Consider the following 19582-nt stretch of genomic DNA (forward strand, 5'->3'; position numbering starts at 1 on the left):
TTTTATTACTTTTTGTAGCACTAGAAATTATTTAAAACGTTATTAACGTTATTCCATTTTAATTTAGGTGTGCCTCTTAAGTAATTAATGTTGGCCATTATACAATATAATGGATCCAAACAACCCTAATTACAATCAACTTGCTCAACATTTTTCTGATTTAGGTGATGATTTCATTAGTAGTCCAAATTTTCAATTATTCCTAGGAAGATTAGGCAACCCTTCTTCTCAAAATTCCGTTCATCAACCAACACCTCCTCAGATTCCCAACAATGAAAACACTTTTTTTGAGCAACAAACTCCTCCCGTTACCGAAGGGAGCAACTCTGAGTACGATCTCAGCCAAGAAGAAGCTGTTCCGGAGACACCACAGTACCCTCCACCACCTCCAAGGATTCCGACCAATCAACCACTTGCCAAAGCGAGTCGCATTTGGTCGGTTGCTGAGGATGAAGCTCTAATTGGGTTCTATCTAGAACTAAGTGATGATGCGCTTCGTGGTACGAGCCAAAAGGCATCCGAACTATGGCGAAAAGTTCATGCAGCTTACTGTAAACTACAAGCTGAGAAACCGCATATTCTCCCGCCAAGACCTTTGAAGAGTTTGGAGACACATTGGAGAAGAATGGCAGCTGATTTGCTACAGTGGACTAATTGCTATGAGGAGGCGGGAAAACTCCCTGAAAGCGGAAGTGGTTACAACGAAGCCGATCGAATTAAACACGCTTCCAAGTTGTTTTATATCTCCTCTAATCCACAACATAATTTTGCATTTTCACATGGAGTGGAAATGGTTAATAAAGATCCGAAGTGGAGGACTAAACTAAGATGGGGTTTGTCAAAGGAGGAAAGAAAGGGTTGCGGTGCCGATGATGAGGAAGATAGCAGTGGAAGTGGGAAAAGGTCTAGGGCGGAGAGTGATGTGTTCATTTTATATATATTTATCCCCGTCCCTTGGTCGTAATTAGTAGTGTTTTTGGCTCCTACGAGCCACTTTTATTACTAATTTGTGTTTTCCAGTGCTTTGGTAGTTTTGCTTGAGTTTTGTAGGAATTTGCGTACTTGGAGCAATTTCCCGGGTTTTTCGAGGAGCATCTACAAGTATTGGAAGACCGCGACCGCTTTCGATAGCCCAAGGCCGATTGGAGGGATCAAATCGGTGATTAAGGGCTCGGTTATGAAGATTTGAGGACTTGGGCCAAGTTCGGAGGCCCAAGAGTTGGAGATTTCGAAGCCCATGAGCATCGCCCAAGTCCACTCTCTCCGCCCGGAGGCGCGCCCGGCCGGGCGGGCCAAGTCAACATGCGCCCGGTGCACGCGCCCGGCCGGGCGCGAGAAAGCTTTTGGGGAGAAAAAGGCGGGCCCGGTCGGGCGAGCCTTTGCCCGACCGGGCGCGTGTCGTTCCTCAGAGACGATTAGCTTTCCGTTTTGTTTTGTTTTAGCGTTAACTCTTGCTTAGTATTAATGTAATTCTATTAGGCAAGTTTAGGATCTCTGATCATTATTATTACTCTAGTTTAGTTTTCCTCTCCCTTCTCTCTACTTAACTTTCTCTCTCTAGATTTTATTTTCTTTCCTTGTTCCTCACACTCTTGTAATTCCGCCGTTTTGGTACGATTTCTCCTTTAATTAATCTCAGTATTTTACTCTTTCCGATTTCTGTTATGTCTTGTTTAATTATTATGCTTTGTTTAGTTTTGATTATGTCCGAGTAGTTTAATTCTAGGGTTTATGGGGATCCATAATTAATATGAAGGGGTAATTTATTATTATTGATTATTGACTTTGCATGATAATTTCTTATTGATTTGTTCTAATTCTTTGTAATTGGATTATGAATCGAGCAGATGTAATTTGATTGTGAATGTTTAGCAATATTGAATTGATGAATCGAGCAGATGTTAATTCGATATTAAAGGCTATTTTCAATAGGAACTTAGATCTAGTAAATTGCGAGAGCCTGTTAGATCTATGCTGGTTAATAAATTGCGAGAGCCTGTTAATCATGTTATTTGTGCAATGTTGATTGATTGATTGTTATGTTTTATCCCGGAATATTAATTATTGGTGAACCTGTGACCCTAGGCCGTCTTATATCTGATTTTCTCCTTAAACTTAATCTTCGTAGTATAGTTTCATATTATAACAACAATTTGGTTACCTTGATAATTTAGACTATATTAATTAATTAGGAGTAGAAAGACCAGTTTCCCTGTGGATTCGACCCTACTTCCCTATCTACTTTAGTTAGAGGATTTAGGTAATACTTTTGATTAGGTGATACGACTTTAGCCTGTCAAAATTTGGCGCCGTTGCCGGGGAAAACGGTTTTATTTTTATTTCTAATTGTTTTTATAGTTTAGATTATTTTCTCTTTTGCCTCAAGGGACATTAGTTCTTTGAGGTAGTACTAATATCTGTTTTTTTTTTTAGTTCTTGGTTTATGCCCAGGTGTTCCAGATCAGGTTACATTCCATTCGATCCTGAGATCGAACGCTCGTTTCATAGACAAAAGAATCTTTACAGGCAGATCTTAGCAGATTCCGGGAGTAGTGATATTCTTGGAAATCCATTACCTTCCTCTAGTGATTCGGAGCATTCTTCTGATTCAGAACTAGAGATGGGTACACCACCACCTCCACCACCTCGTAAGCTTAGCGATTATTCGCAACCATCGCTGACAGATTTTCCGCATCTTTCTCCTACGCCCGATCTCGAGGGAGTCCAGTTCGAGATCAAGCCCCAATTCATTACGATGATAGAAAGGAAGCAATTCAGTGGAGCAAAGGGTGAAGATCCTAATCTTCACATTGCAGATTTCTGTCAATACTGCAATACTATTAGGCAGAATGGGGTAACGCAGGATCAAATCAGGGAGATTCTTTTTCCCTTTTCTTTATGTGGAAAAGCTAAATTATGGTTTAATGGTTTGAATAGAGCTGCACTTGGTATTACTAACTGGGAGACTCTTGCGTTGAATTTTTATAATAAATATTACCCTGCAGAGAAAACAGCTTTATTGAGAAGCGCCATCCAGAATTTTGCCCAAGAGGCGGATGAAGCATTATATGAAGCTTGGGAAAGATTCAAGGATCTGCAGAGGGAGTGTCCCCACCACAATTTGGCGAAGTGGCAGTTGATTCAAGCTTTTTACAATGGTTTAGGAAATGCATCTAGGACAATTTTAGATTCCGCAGCTAGCGGTAGATTTATGAATTTAAATGTTGATGATGCAGGTCAGGTTATCGAAGATATGGCAATCCATAATTCCCAATATGGGAATGCTAGAGGCTTTGCTAACAAGGGCAAGCATCATGTTGATTCAGTCACTTTATTACAAGCCCAGCTTACTTCTATTTGTCAGAAACTAGATAATCTTACTACTAACAATCCTAATTCTGTTGCTAATGTTTCTGCTGTTTCTAATAATGCTAATGATGCTTTCTGTGAAAATTGTGGAAGTGTAGGTCATTTTGAACAAGATTGCAGGAGTTCAATGGAGCAAGTTAATGCTTTTCAAACTTACAAGCAAAATAACCCATACTCCAATTCCTACAATCCTGGCTACCGGAACCATCCCTACCTATCTTACCGTAGCACCAATGTTCAAAATCCTCCACCTCCACAACAACCACAACAAGCACCCCCTCCACAGCAGAAATATTACCATCCTCATGCCAATCAGAAACCCCCATCACAACCCCCTACTACATCTTCTGACCCTGCTTTATCAGAAATTAGGGCAATGCTGACTAATATGCAAAAGCATATGGAGAGTAGAGACCAACAGATTGACTCTATTATAGCCCATAATAAAGTCATGGACACCCAAATTGCCCAATTGTCTTCTACCCTTCAATCTCGTCAGCAGGGAGCTTTACCAGCGCAGGGAATGCAACCAACGGATCATGCAAATGCAATCACCCTAAGGAGTGGTTCACACTATGATGGGCCCCAAATGCCCAAAGAGGATGAACCTGAATTATCTGACATTGCTAATCCTGATTCCTTTGTACCATTTTCCCCTGCAGGGCTGCAGGGTAAAATTCCTGATGCTAATATTTTTGATGATTCATTGCAGGGTACAACCCCAGGGAAGGATGCACCCCAGGAGAAGAGTAGGGAAGCACCACCAGTTATCAAGCTACCTTTTCCCAACCGTCACTTGAAGACTAAGTTGGATAAACAGTTTGGTAAGTTTTTGGAGGTTGTTAAAAATTTGCAGGTAACGGTTCCTTTTACAGAACTTATTACTCAGGTTCCTGCATATGCTAAATTTATGAAAGACATTCTGACTAGGAAGAGGGCCTTTAATGAGGTAGAAACCGTAGCATTCACTGAGGAATGTAGTGCACTTTTACAGAATAAATCCCCTCCTAAATTAAAGGATCCTGGTAGTTTTTCTATCCCCTGTCATATTGGTAATGTCTTCATTGATAAAGCATTATGTGATCTAGGTGCTTCTGTTAGTGTAATGCCATCGTCTGTTTGTGCTAAATTAAATATGGGTGATTTAAAAGTTACTAATATAACATTGCAAATGGCAGACCGTTCTGTTAAATACCCCTTAGGTATTTTAGAGGATGTACCTGTTAGAGTTGGTAAATTTTTTATCCCCGTTGATTTTGTTGTTCTAGACATGGCTGAGGACACGCAAATTCCCATTATATTAGGTAGACCTTTTCTCCATACTGCAGGAGCCATTATTGACGTCAAAAATGGTAAACTAACCCTTTCTGTAGGCGACGATAATATCACGTTTAATTTAGGGAAAGTTTTAAAAGGTCCAATGCTTGAAGAAAATTGTTATTTGATTGATGTGCTTGATATAATGGATGATATTTGTGAGGAAAGCTTACCACAGGTTCTTGCAAGGGACCCCTTGGAGGAAATTCTTTGTGGAAATTTGTCTGCAGGTGACATGAGCGTATGGAGCAAGGAGGTGGACGATATAGAAAGAGCTCTTGCCACCGAGGAATCTGATCTTAATGATTGTGTGAAGGTAGTAAATTTGGTTCAGGAATCAAAACCTGCAGAGGTGAAGAAACCTGAACTAAAACCTCTCCCTTCCCATGTAAAATATGTTTTCCTTGATGAGCAGGAATTGTACCCTGTGATCATTAGTACTGCACTGGATGACCAACAAATTTCTCAACTTTTAGAGGTTCTCCGAACCCACAAAAGGGCAATAGGGTACAGTATTGATGATCTCAAGGGTATAAGCCCTGATTTTTGTATGCACAGGATACACTTAGAGGACAATTACAAGCCCTGCGTTCAACCCCAGAGGAGGTTGAATCCTAATATGCAAGAGGTAGTCAAGAAAGAGGTTATGAAGTTACTTGATGCAGGTATCATCTATCCTATTTCTGACTCTAAATGGGTAAGTCCTGTACAGGTGGTTCCTAAGAAGGGTGGGATGACTGTCGTTAAAAATGATAAAAATGAATTAATTCCCACTAGAACTGTTACAGGGTGGCGTATGTGCATTGACTATCGTAGACTAAATGTCGCCACTAAAAAGGACCACTTCCCTCTCCCCTTTATTGATCAAATGCTTGAGAGGTTAGCAAACCATAAGTTCTTTTGCTATTTGGATGGGTATTCGGGATTTTTCCAAATCCCGATCCACCCTGACGACCAGGAAAAGACTACATTTACATGCCCTTATGGCACTTTTGCATATCGTAGAATGCCTTTTGGTTTGTGTAATGCGCCTGCTACTTTTCAACGTTGCATGATGAGCATTTTTTCTGATTTCATAGAGTCTATCATGGAAGTCTTTATGGATGATTTTAGTGTTTATGGTTCCTCATTTGATGCATGTTTAATTAACCTAGCTAAAATCCTGAAAAGATGTGAAGAATGCAATTTGGTTCTAAATTGGGAAAAATGTCACTTTATGGTGACAGAGGGAGTAGTCTTGGGTCATATTGTATCTGATAAGGGCATACAGGTGGACAAAGCTAAAATTTCAGTGATTGAGCAATTACCTCCCCCAGTTAATGTTAAGGGAGTTAGGAGTTTCTTGGGTCATGCGGGGTTTTATCGCCGTTTTATCAAGGATTTTTCTAAAATTGCTAAACCACTAACTCAGCTTTTGCTTAAGGATGCCCCTTTTGTTTTTACTGACGAGTGTCTTGAGGCTTTTGACAGGATTAAGCAGGCTTTGATATCAGCACCCATCATATGTGCTCCCGATTGGAACCTTCCATTCGAAATTATGTGTGATGCAAGTGACTATGCTCTAGGAGCCGTGCTTGGACAAAGGAAGGATAAAGTTTTGCACGCTATCTATTATGCAAGCAAAACTTTAGATGAGGCCCAAGTCAATTATGCCACCACGGAAAAGGAGTTTCTTGCTGTTATATATGCTTTAGAAAAGTTTAGATCATATCTTGTTGGTTCTAAAGTCATTGTTTTTACTGACCATGCAGCGTTGAAATATCTAATAGCTAAGGCTGAATCCAAGCCAAGGCTACTCCGGTGGGTTCTTTTGCTCCAAGATTTCAATATTGAGATAAGAGACAAAAAGGGAGCAGAGAACGTAGTGGCAGATCACTTGTCACGTATCAGGTATGATGAGGGTAAGGATTCTCTTCCTATAGATGATTCGTTCCCCGATGACAACCTGTATGCAGTAGTAGAGAATCACCCTTGGTATGCAGATTTTGCTAATTATTTGGTGGGTGGTACTCTACCTCCTGACTTGTCCTACCAACAGAAAAAGAAATTCCTTTCTGATGTTAAACATTATTTTTGGGATGATCCTTTTTTGTTTCGTGAGTGTGCAGATGGATTATTTCGCAGGTGTGTTCCCGAATGGGAAGTTCACGGCGTCCTTACTAGTTGCCACACTTCACCCTATGGTGGACATCACGGCCCCTCTAGAACGGTGGCCAAGATTAACGAGTCAGGCTTCTTTTGGCCTACCATGTTTAAAGATGCTAACACTTTTGTGCAGGCTTGTGACTCTTGCCAGAGGACTGGCAACATTTCGCGGAGGCATGAGATGCCCCAAACTGGGATACTTGAAGTTGAAATATTTGACGTTTGGGGTATCGATTATATGGGGCCGTTCCCATCTTCCAATGGGAATTGTTACATACTTGTGGCCGTCGATTATGTGTCCAAATGGGTTGAAGCCATAGCATCACCAACAAATGACTCCAAGGTAGTCATCAAGCTATTCAAGAGAATCATATTTCCCAGGTTTGGTGTCCCACGAGCTATTATTAGTGATGGAGGTTCCCACTTCCACGAGAGACAGTTGGACAACTTACTTAAGAAGTATGGTGTATATCATAGAACCGGGCTTGGTTACCATCCCCAAACTAGCGGTCAAGTTGAGGTCTCTAATAGAGAAATCAAGGCGATTTTAGAGAAGGTAGTAGCCAAGTCTAGGAAGGACTGGAGTATGAAGTTAGATGACACACTTTGGGCATACCGAACGGCATTCAAGACACCAATTGGTACTTCACCTTATAGGCTAGTTTATGGTAAGGCATGTCATCTTCCCGTAGAATTGGAGTACAAAGCTTTTTGGGCAATCAAGGAGCTTAACATGGATTCTAAGGCCGCGGGCAAGAAGAGACTTCTCCAACTCAATGAGTTGGATGAGTTTAGATTGTCGGCCTATGACAATGCACGCATCTACAAGGAGAAGACCAAGAAGTGGCATGACAAGAGGATCCTACCAAAAGAGTTTACACCGGGTGATAAGGTCCTTCTCTTTAACTCTAGATTGAAGATTTTTCCAGGAAAGTTGAAATCTAGGTGGTCCGGTCCCTTCACTGTCACAAAAGTGAACAAATTCGGTTCGGTGGAGTTGGTGAATAACAAAGGTGAAGAGTTCAAGGTCAATGGTCAAAGACTCAAAGTGTATCATGATGGTGCTACCATTAGGGATGTGGAGGAGACTCTCCTAACTCCACTTCCTAAATGAGCTCAATGGAGGTAAAAAGGTCGTGCGGGACCTAGATAAACCAGCGCTTTACGGGAGGCAACCCGTATTTTACTTGCTTTAATTTTTGTTTTTCTTTCTTTTTCTTATGAGAGGAGAGAGGAGGGAATTTAATGAGTTTTATGAGTTTTTGGTACAGTTTACAGGAAAGAGTTAGTCAAATTTTGAGGAAGAAAAAAAGTTCGTCAAAACTTGCTCTCGGGCCCGGCCGGGCGGAGTTTCGCCCGACCGGGCGCGAGAGTTGACGTACACGGACTAAAATTTGGCCCGACCGGGCGGAAGGTCGCCCGACCGGGCGCGAAAAGAAGATCGAAAATCTTGAGAAATTGGCCCGACCGGGCAGTGAGACGCCCGACCGGGCGCGAGGCGACAGGAACCCAGGTCCCTCTGATCGCCCGATCGGGCGAAATGGCGCCCGACCGGGCGCGAGAGAGGGAGCTCATGACAAATGTGATCGCCCGATCGGGCGAAACGGCGCCCGACCGGGCGCGAGAACTGAACTGAGTGCCAATCAAGATCGCCCGACCGGGCGCCCTCTAGCCCGGCCGGGCGCGCCTTCCCCATCTCTTTTTCTTCCCGTCTTCTTCCTCTTTTCTCATTTTATTTCTCTTCCTTCGGCTTTATCTCTCTAAAAACTCTAAATTTCCTCTGACTTCTCTCTAAGATTTCTCCTCCTTCTCTTACCCAAATCCAAAACTTTTTACATTTTCTTACTCCTCTCTTCATCCTCTGCATTCCTACATAAAAAAATTCTACATTTCCACAAATTAAATTTTCGACTACTACCTAATGGCGGCTAAAAGGGCTCGAAATTTGCTAGGGGGTAGCTCCAGCTCGTCCCAACAGTACGATCCAGCTCTTCAACTCGCTCAGTGGCCGACGATCAAGATCGCGACGGCGGAGCAACGGGAGAAATTGGAGGTGCTTTACGGAAGAGAGGTAATTCCCTCACGGTGGGTACACCGTCCCACTTTAGAAGCTTTAGGTTTATATGGTTTTGTTAGGAGATTTTTAAACGATATTGGTATGCGTAAATTTGTAGATATGCATTATGCGACATACCGTGAATTAACTTGTGAATTTTTGTCTTCTCTTGTTATTCAAAACCATAAAAGTGGTCCTAAATTAATATTTAGGCTTAACAATAAAAATATCACTCTTTCTTTTGTGGAATTTTGTAAATTATTTGAACTGGAACCTGATTTGAACAGACAATGGAATGCTGAATTTAAAATGGAAGATGTTTATTTAGCTTTGACTGGCATTTCAAATGTTTCTGCTCAACATGCTAGTGCTAGGCCCATTCACCACCCCATCCCCAAATTGTGGCAAAGATTTGCCGGTGTATGTTTCCTAGGTAGAAATGAACCCCATAACTGTCAGACCAATGAACTTGCTGTGATTGGCCATTACATTTTTGGGTATGAAAAACTGAACATCGCCCGGTACATTATTCACCACCTAGGTAGGCACGCTACGGCCAGCAACCACCAAACTACCCCTATCCGTCTTGGTGGCCTTATCACTAGGATAGCCATCAAGAAGGCCGGTTTTGTAGAGAGTGGACCTCATAAGATGACCAACATGGGACCCGACACCTACATGACCTCTAGGTACCTTGAGGAGCTTGGGTGGTTGCGGGTAGACGAGAACCAGGTCACCCATTGGTGCATTAGGACAGGGACTGAACAACCCTTGCCCATTTTTCCTTTGCCCAACCCAGACCTGACCGCCTTTCCACCAGGGCAAGAGTCCTACACTTACGCCCTGTTAGTTGCCCATGCTAGGGGTGAGGATCCACAGCAGGCCCAGGCTCAACCACAGCTCATAGTTCAACCCATTCCACAGCCACCATCACCACCCCGACAGTCCCATTCCGTCCCTCACGGTGACTCTGACCCAGTTTGGGACTTGCAGAGTATTGGCCAGGCCATAGGTCGCATAGAGCAGACCCAGACCGAGTTCAGACAGATGATTGGTTCTGTCGACCAGAGGCTAGGCTACCTAGAGAGGAACCAGGGTAGGGGACTCTACCCCATTTATGATGATTATGCTCGTCGGGGCAACATTCCCGACGATGCTGTTTACCCAGACTGGTTCCAACCCCCACCTCAGGGATATGATAGGGATCCCACTGCCCATGGTATTTACACAGACTATTCCTCGTTCCATGGGTACGGCCAGGACATTCCTTTTGGGGGACCGCCGGGGGGGACTTTTCAAGCTAACTATTTTGGTGGTAGCTCTTTTGGTGCAGATGGTGCAGGTTCCAGTGGTGGAGCAGGTGGGTCCTCTCATATGGACCAGGATGAGGATGAGTAGCCAGCTGGGCTACTTTCGAGCCAATGAGGACATTGTCCGATCTTGGCTTGGGGGAGGATTTTTGGATTTGGTATATACTTTTCTCTTTCCTTTTCTTTATTTTTGTTTATTTTTGGTGTGTTTTGTTAGTTTAGATTTATTTCTTTCTAGATTAGTTTTATTGCTTTCCTTATATGAAAAATACAAAAAAAATTGAAAAATCAAAAAAAATAAAAAAAATACGAACCAATGAACTGTAAATCATGCTTCCCTGTGCCCCATACTTGAGAAAAGTTGTTTTGATTCTTGGTATTTGATTGTGAGCATTGTGGATTTGTTGATCATGATTTGAAGTTTAATTGCTTGGATTCCTAAACATGCGTCAATTTTGTCCAACTACTTATGAATATAGTGCTTGACTAGTTGATTTGGTTAGGAATGCGTGATTAGTTCCTGGTATGTCAATGAATTTGAGTATTGGTTTGCAACGATGAGTAGTGTTTCATAACTCACTATTATGCACATGTGGAGGACGAAGGCATTTGTTCTTTTAGGTAGCCTTCAGATTTATTAGATACATTTGTTCCCTTCTTGCTACCCCTGTTGTTGCCTTGACTTTTTATTGTTTTTAGCCACATTACAAGCCATGTTTGCCCCATTGGTTACTAGTCCCAAGCTTGGCTTGGGGGAGCTATTAGTGAGTGAGGTGAGGGAGTTTGTAGTGTGCACATTATTTGCACAATTTGGGTGAGAAGTATTTTGTTCTTGATCATATTTTTGTTTTGATGAGTTTAAAAGTGTATATATTTGAGAAAAATAAAAGTGTGATGAAAAAGAAAAAAGAAGTTCAAGGAAAAAAAATGAGAAATTGAAAAAAAAAGAAAGTGAACTTCTAATGAAAAAAAAAAAAAGAAAAAAATGAAAAAAAGAGCAAAAAGAAAAAAAAAGTGTTTCATGTTCAAATTATCTAAGTGAAGGTTAATCAAAAGAAAAGGAAAAAAAAATTGAGTTTCATTGTAAATATTTGAGCTTGAGTTTAGAGTTTGCTTATTCACTCTAGTTTATATTATCATATTTTTATGAGTGAAATTTTGTAAGTATTGGGTTGGTTTTTATGATTGAAGTATATTTGGTGGATTTGTGTTGGAGTTAGTTTTGTTGGAGATGTTATGATCATTATTTTTGATCATGGGTTTATTAGGATATGGCTCCCTTTTAGCAAGGCTTTTCTCTCACATATTCCCAAATTTATCCTACCCTTTTCCCTAGCCTTGCGTTACAAGCTTTAAAAGACCTTTTGACCTTGTGCGTAGAGTTGTGTAAATGTGAAAGTGTTTTTTATCAATGCAAGTTATGACTTGACATATTCCGAGTCGACTAATAGGTTGAGTGTATGTCTTTTTAAACACACGAGTGTTGTGAGTTTGGGAGGGCATTGTTCACATTAAAGGGGTTGGGATGGAGAGCGATCGAGTACATCTTTTACTCGCCACATGAATGAGAGTTGAGTGTGTGAGCACTAGTCTTGAATTCTATATGCTCTTGTGGTTTGCTCTATTTGACAATTGTTGGGGATGAAGGGTGATTAGATGGATAAGATTGGTTGATTTTGAAGCAGTTTCACTTGATTTACCTTGAATCGTTTGTGCTTGATTTTTTTTATATTGGGGTGAGGCATGTTTTATTTGTTCATTGAGGAGCTCTTTGCTTAGGGACAAGCAAAGGTTTGGCTTGGGGGAGTTTGATGTGTTCATTTTATATATATTTATCCCCGTCCCTTGGTCGTAATTAGTAGTGTTTTTGGCTCCTACGAGCCACTTTTATTACTAATTTGTGTTTTCCAGTGCTTTGGTAGTTTTGCTTGAGTTTTGTAGGAATTTGCGTACTTGGAGCAATTTCCCGGGTTTTTCGAGGAGCATCTACAAGTATTGGAAGACCGCGACCGCTTTCGATAGCCCAAGGCCGATTGGAGGGATCAAATCGGTGATTAAGGGCTCGGTTATGAAGATTTGAGGACTTGGGCCAAGTTCGGAGGCCCAAGAGTTGGAGATTTCGAAGCCCATGAGCATCGCCCAAGTCCACTCTCTCCGCCCGGAGGCGCGCCCGGCCGGGCGGGCCAAGTCAACATGCGCCCGGTGCACGCGCCCGGCCGGGCGCGAGAAAGCTTTTGGGGAGAAAAAGGCGGGCCCGGTCGGGCGAGCCTTTGCCCGACCGGGCGCGTGTCGTTCCTCAGAGACGATTAGCTTTCCGTTTTGTTTTGTTTTAGCGTTAACTCTTGCTTAGTATTAATGTAATTCTATTAGGCAAGTTTAGGATCTCTGATCATTATTATTACTCTAGTTTAGTTTTCCTCTCCCTTCTCTCTACTTAACTTTCTCTCTCTAGATTTTATTTTCTTTCCTTGTTCCTCACACTCTTGTAATTCCGCCGTTTTGGTACGATTTCTCCTTTAATTAATCTCAGTATTTTACTCTTTCCGATTTCTGTTATGTCTTGTTTAATTATTATGCTTTGTTTAGTTTTGATTATGTCCGAGTAGTTTAATTCTAGGGTTTATGGGGATCCATAATTAATATGAAGGGGTAATTTATTATTATTGATTATTGACTTTGCATGATAATTTCTTATTGATTTGTTCTAATTCTTTGTAATTGGATTATGAATCGAGCAGATGTAATTTGATTGTGAATGTTTAGCAATATTGAATTGATGAATCGAGCAGATGTTAATTCGATATTAAAGGCTATTTTCAATAGGAACTTAGATCTAGTAAATTGCGAGAGCCTGTTAGATCTATGCTGGTTAATAAATTGCGAGAGCCTGTTAATCATGTTATTTGTGCAATGTTGATTGATTGATTGTTATGTTTTATCCCGGAATATTAATTATTGGTGAACCTGTGACCCTAGGCCGTCTTATATCTGATTTTCTCCTTAAACTTAATCTTCGTAGTATAGTTTCATATTATAACAACAATTTGGTTACCTTGATAATTTAGACTATATTAATTAATTAGGAGTAGAAAGACCAGTTTCCCTGTGGATTCGACCCTACTTCCCTATCTACTTTAGTTAGAGGATTTAGGTAATACTTTTGATTAGGTGATACGACTTTAGCCTGTCAGAGAGTGAGAATGAAATCCGTACTGATGGATTTATGTCCGGAGGATTACCATGACCAGACGGTGTCAAAAAAACGAAGGCTAAGCGTAAGGGCAAAGCAGTTGCTTCCGAAAGTGCAATATTGAGCATTAGTGAGCAGATAAAAGCGTGTACTGAGGTTAGAGAAAGGGAGGCGAATTTACGACAACAACGGTTGGAACTTGATAGAGAAAAGGAAAAGAGGAAGCAAAAACAAGTTGAGTTAGCAGAGAAGAAGATGAATTTTGATATGCTTCAATCACTTTTAGCAAGGACAACACCGCTCACTCCAGCTGAAGAGGCCCACAAGGACGAGTTACTTCAACTAGTCTACGGTAGAAATTGACTGTATTTCCTTAAGTAGTTTATTTTTAATTAGTTGTATTATTTGGTTAGATTTGTTTAATTAGTTTATCTTTTATTAGCTTATCTTTATGTTGTTCAATTTCAATTAGTTTATTTTTAAGTAGTTGTATTCCGAATTTAGATTTGTTTAATTATTTTATCTTTAATTAGTATATCTTTATTTTGTTCAATTTTTATGAGTTGTATTCATGTCCCTTGTCTTATTAGACATTGAGTAGTCATATGTATTTCATGTCAGTTGTATAAATGTATTTTGAATAGTCAAGATTCTTTTCTGTCTTACTATCTTAAGTGTCATTGAATTGTCAATCATGTTTCATCACTCATTGAGTTGTCAATCATGTTTCATCAGTCATGGAATTGTCATTCATATTTTGGACTTGTCACTGAGTTTTCATGCTTATAAATGATAGTGATACCATCTTAAGCAAATATAATCCAACTCCTCAAAAAATATTGCAAACACCCAAGTAACCAGCAAACACAATGTTTTCCATTAGCTCAACCTCCAGCTCGTCTGATTCTGATCAATACGTTGAATTTGATCATTTAGTTGACGAATTTGTCACAACCCATCTACCAACTTTGTTATATAACAACCAAACACAACACCAACCCGTATCCGATGTTGAATGTGTTCCAGAGCGTAGAGGGGATACGGATAGAAGAGATAGGGAAAAGGGGCATGTTCAATTATTTAATGATTACTTTGCAAGTAATCCAGTTTATAGCGACAAACAATTCCGGCGTAGATTTCGAATGCAACGACCTTTGTTTTGTAGGATTATGAACAAGGTGGTCGAGGGGGATCAATTCTTTCAGCAGCGTAGGAATGCAGCTGGAAGGCTTGGTTTATCACCGTTGCAGAAATGCACCGCTGCGATTAGAATGTTGGCGTACGGTACCTGTCCAGATGCGGTGGATGAGTATCTGCGCATTGGCGAAACTACCTCCAGATTGGCTTTGCAACATTTTTGTCAAGGGGTTATTACACATTTTGAAGCTGAATATCTCAGAAGTCCCACCGACGAAGATTTAAGGAGAATCTTGCATCAAAATGAAATGCGAGGTTTTCCCGGTATGATAGGTAGCATTGACTGCATGCATTGGGAGTGGAAGAATTGTCCTATGGCTTGGAAAGCGCAATACGCAGGCCGTAATAAAAATGCAACCCTCATTCTAGAGGCCGTTGCAGATCAAGATTTATGGATTTGGCATGCATTCTTTGGGATCCCGGGATCTTGTAATGATCTTAATGTCCTTTACCGATCTCCGGTCTTTGATGATGTTCTTCATGGTCGGGCACCTCCAATTCATTTCACCGTGAACGACCATGAGTACAACTTGGGCTATTACTTAGCAGATGGCATTTACCCAAAATGGGCTACTTTTATTCAAGGTATAACACTTCCACAACTTCAAAAGGAAAAATTATTTGCTGATAAACAAGCTGCAGCTCGGAAGGACGTTGAACGGGCTTTTGGGGTTTTACAGGCTCGGTTTGCCGTTCTACGACAACCCTCCCTTGCGTTTAACGAAGACATATTGTGTGACATAATGAAAGCTTGTATCATTATGCACAACATGATTGTCGAAGATGAACGACACAACTATGCTCGGGCCGAAGTTTTAAGAAGGTACTATGAACAAGATCGCCCGCAAATTACAAGACCCACTACAAGTGCTACAGTTAACAATAACGAGCCTTTTGAATTCAATGTTGGCCGACCGCCAAACGTTGATTTCGACACGTACGTCCACAGAAGAATGTCACTACGTGACAGAGACACTCATGTTCAATTAAAAGCGGATTTAGTGGAACACATTTGGCAAAAATATGGCTCTATTAATGAGTAAAAAAAATAAATTTGTCGTAAGATTACAATTTAATAGAGTATTAATCGTACGTTTAAAATCTAGGTTCGTTATTGGTTTGTAGTATTAAATGTATTCGTACGCTAATTAAATTTTATGTTGTATTACATTTATAATTAATTAGCGATTAAATTTCAATATTTTGAATGAAAATTTAATAATTGTATTAAATTAAATAAAAGTATAATTGTAATTATTACCCATAAATATTAATTTAACCAAAACATATTAAATATTAATAGGGTGATGTGTAAGAGAGAGAGATATTGGTGGGGTATGTGAAAAAGTATGAGAGAGATTGATGAGCATTTTTTTTTTGCTCACTAGTGGGATAGATTTTGCTCACTAAAAATGCTCATGAGCAAATTTAGTTGGGAAGAGAGAGAAAGTGGGTAGAGAGAGAATGAGGAGAATTTTTTTTGCTCACTAGTGAGAATGCTCTGATATGTTTTAAATTGCCAAACTTAACAAGTAATTATATGTTTTGTAAGGATTCCTTCTTTGGTGGTGAGCAAATCGTTGAACCCTCGTGTTAGTTTTACAGTGTTTATAGGACAATAACATAACATGATTACAATGTTATAGGTGGCTTGAAAGTTCTGAGGATCTATGTTACTTTTACACTTCATTTTATGGTTTACAAATTGGACAAGCAAGAGAAAGCGTTAAATGATTTTGCCATTTGATAAACAAAATTTGTTTATTATCAAGAAGATAAACTTGTATTTTTTTTTTTGGGTTTTTTTCGTTGTTTTTGTTTAAAGGAGTAATGGTTTATTTTTATAAGTTCATACTCCCCAAGCCGAAAACTCTTTGAGTCATAACAAACCTCTTCAGGTTTATTTATTTTTATCAAGTAACCAACCCACTTGTTGAGTCACTAATGAATTTATAGGCCTATTTCTTGTGCCAATAACACTACGGCCGCATTAGGGATGATACTTAGAGAGAGAGAGAGAGGCAGACAGAGAGAGAGAGAGAGGGGGACTTTAGTATGGAAATGATATTATTTGTTGGGAAAATTTATTTATTTTTATATCATCAGTCATTAGAATTAGTCAGATCATGTTGTGTTAATCTCCCTAAGTCACACTTTTGACATATTTTTAAAATATAATGAACATATACATAGAGTGAAAGAACATACGAAGTACCGTTAAATAATGTTCTTTATCAGAAAGCATGATGTATATTACGGAGTATATATTTTTGTAATGTACAATTAACTACTTCCTCTGTTTTTTTTAAATGCATTAGTTTGACCGGTACATTTGTCGAGACGCAACTTTGACCATTAATATATTTAACTGTCCTTTAATAAAAATTATAACAAAATTATTATGAAACAAGACATTATGACAAATCTAATGATATATTATATAATAACATTTATTTATTTTACGGAAATTTCACCAAATGCCACTGACAAATTTAAAAATTCACCAAATGCCATCGCACTTTTCAGAACTCACCAAATGTCACTCACAAACAGTATAATGTCACATCGTGCCATTAATGAGGTCTGGACGTTAACAGTCCGTTAACGCAAAATGACCTCTATGCCCTTATTGTCTTTTATGGCGCCCTAAAGTGCATTGACTCTCTGACTTCTAAAATTTAGATAAATAAAAAAAAAAAATCCCTCTTTCTTCTTCTCAAACCTTCCCCTGTTCTTCGAGCTTTCAGCAACACTCAAACCTTCAAATCCCTAAACAAGGAAGAAGCTTTCTTCGAACACCTGAACGGAAGACGCAACCACATTCACGCTTTATCGTTTATTGAACTTGGGCGAACCTGGAAAGCGGTGAATTCTATGGAGGTACTAGAATGAAAACGCTTGAGTTCAAATTTTTTTTGGGGTGCTGGAAATAACAATCAAGGTAATATCTTCACTTTCGATCTTCATTTCGCGCTTTGATTCTGAATTTTTTATCGAAAATTGAGTTAGGGTTAGGGTTTTATGAAATGATCAGTTTTATGCGCTTATTTGACTTGACCTATGTGATTTATTGTTAAAATTCATGTTAAAGATGGTAATTTGTGGGTATTGATTTGGCATTGATATGAATTTTGGGTTTGTGAAGTACTTGAAATTCAATTTTGGCAATGTCTGATGTGTTGGTATGTTGTTTTGTGATATGAATGATGTGTTGGTATGTGGTTGTGAATTTGAATGACGTGGGTTGATGTTATGTGTAATTTGTTGATGATAGGATGAGTAGAGTGTGGCTTGATGTCCATTACAGAGATCAGGGCTTTGGTTGATGATACTGACAGAACAAGTCTAATGGATTTGTATGAGTTCATGTTTGAGGATTCTGTGAAACAAAATGTGATCCTTCCCAAATGCTTCACTTTGTTTGTATTGCCACCTAGAACTAATAGGAAGTTGGAGTTATCTAGGGATAGGGACAAGCTTAAAATTGTGGGAGTGGTTTCAAGGTAAAGAGACAATAGAAATATTCTTGGAGGAAGAGCAAAGTCCAAGGTAGGTGTTTAAGGATGCTAAGGCTAATTGGCAAAGAAGGGTTAAGGCCATGGCTGAGAAAGCTAGATTGGAGGAGGAAAAGGCCCAGGCTGAGAGAGAGTTGGAGGAACAGAAACCTTTTAAAGTTGCAGTTGAGGTTCCTGTTGCTAATGTTGATGGTGGTGATATGGAGTATGTTAGAGTGTTTGACACTCCAGGAGCTGATGAGGTTTTCCCAGGGGCATCTCAGCCTGAGCCTGAACAGAGTACTCAGCCTTCCACTCCACCTAAACACCCTCAACACACTTCTCCTCTGAACCAGCCCAAATCCTCAAGTGCAAGCAAAAAAAGGACTCCTCAAAAAAGGAAAAAAACAACACCTAAAAAAAAGTTCAACTGGAAGAACCCAACCCTCCCCTCAACCACAAACAACCCCACCACCTAAACCACCACTTTCACCACAAACAACCCCACCATTTCAATCACCTGAAGCACCAGTTTCACCTCAACCACAAACAACTTCACCACCCCCTTCACTTGAGCAACCAGTTCCACCTCCACCAGTTGAACCTCAAGCAGAAACAGTGACAGCTGAAACTGGAAATGCTATGCCTCAGAAATCCAAAAAGGTGGGTAGGTCAAGACCACCAGGCTTCTGAACAAAAAAGAAGAGTGGGTAAGGGGTTGCTGGGGGAAGCAATGAGCAGAGGGTCAGTTTAAGAAGATTTGAAACAAGTAGGAGGTCACCAGCTAGGGTTGACACTAGTGAGGATGATAAATCTGATGATGATGACAGTGAGGATTTAGATTACATAGAATCTGGGAGTGAACAATATGATGATGATGATGATCTTGGGGACTTCATAAAAGAAGAGGAACAAGTTGAATGCCTGTATGATGACATCCTAGAGAAACAATTTGAAGATTACCTTGATGGGAGCCAAGCAATGGATAAGACATACAAGAATGGCAAGGTTTGGAGACACTGTGAATTTGGAAGCATTAAACTAGAGCCATGGCTGATTTTTACAGACAAAGAGTCATTCACTAAAGTTTTAAGGATTTTTGTGTACAAGAAGGGTTTGGAGTATTTGTTGAAAAGAGTGACCCTCAAAGGTTTATAGCAAGATGTGCTATTGATGGTTGCAACTGGAGAATTCATGCTTCAACCATGGCTGACAAAGTGAGTTGGGCAATCAAGACATTGACAGGGGAGCATGCAACCTGTGGCAGGCTTGAGATAAACCCTGTTGTTAGCTGTGATTGGCTTTGCAGACATCTGCAGTCAGATATTCAAACCAATCCAGACATTCCAGTTGAGTCTTTGCGAAGAATCTGTATAGAAAGGTACTGAATTCATGTGAAGAAAAGGTTGTTTTACAAGGTGAAAGCAATTTCCAAGGAGATGATTCATGGTGGATTTGGAGAGACATACAGTCTCCTTCCAAGATATGTTAAGATGGTGAAAGA

General features: G+C 40.0%; 1 protein-coding gene across 1 annotated transcript; it reads left to right on the plus strand.

The window, feature by feature from the left end:
- Positions 1–109: 109 nt before the first annotated feature.
- LOC145642637 (uncharacterized) lies at positions 110–16318 on the plus strand. Its single transcript, XM_081693826.1, has 4 exons — positions 110–164; positions 207–917; positions 14324–15407; positions 16231–16318. The coding sequence occupies exons 1-4, from the start codon at positions 110–112 to the stop codon at positions 16316–16318; spliced, it is 1938 nt and encodes a 645-aa protein (XP_081549952.1).
- Positions 16319–19582: the final 3264 nt, after the last annotated feature.

Source organism: Chenopodium album, chromosome 8, assembly GCF_948465745.1.
Source record: "Chenopodium album chromosome 8, dcCheAlbu1.1, whole genome shotgun sequence".
NCBI classification, from domain to species: domain Eukaryota; kingdom Viridiplantae; phylum Streptophyta; class Magnoliopsida; order Caryophyllales; family Amaranthaceae; genus Chenopodium; species Chenopodium album.

Excerpts from the sequence above, each read along its gene's own strand:
- LOC145642637 (XM_081693826.1), top strand. The coding sequence starts at position 110 with ATGGATCCAAACAACCCTAATTACAATCAACTTGCTCAACATTTTTCT. Across the intron at positions 165-206 it reads TCAACATTTTTCTGATTTAG|GAAGATTAGGCAACCCTTCT; the intron begins GTGATGATTTCA and ends AATTATTCCTAG. Across the intron at positions 15,408-16,230 it reads CGGGCCGAAGTTTTAAGAAG|GTGGCTTGAAAGTTCTGAGG; the intron begins GTACTATGAACA and ends ACAATGTTATAG.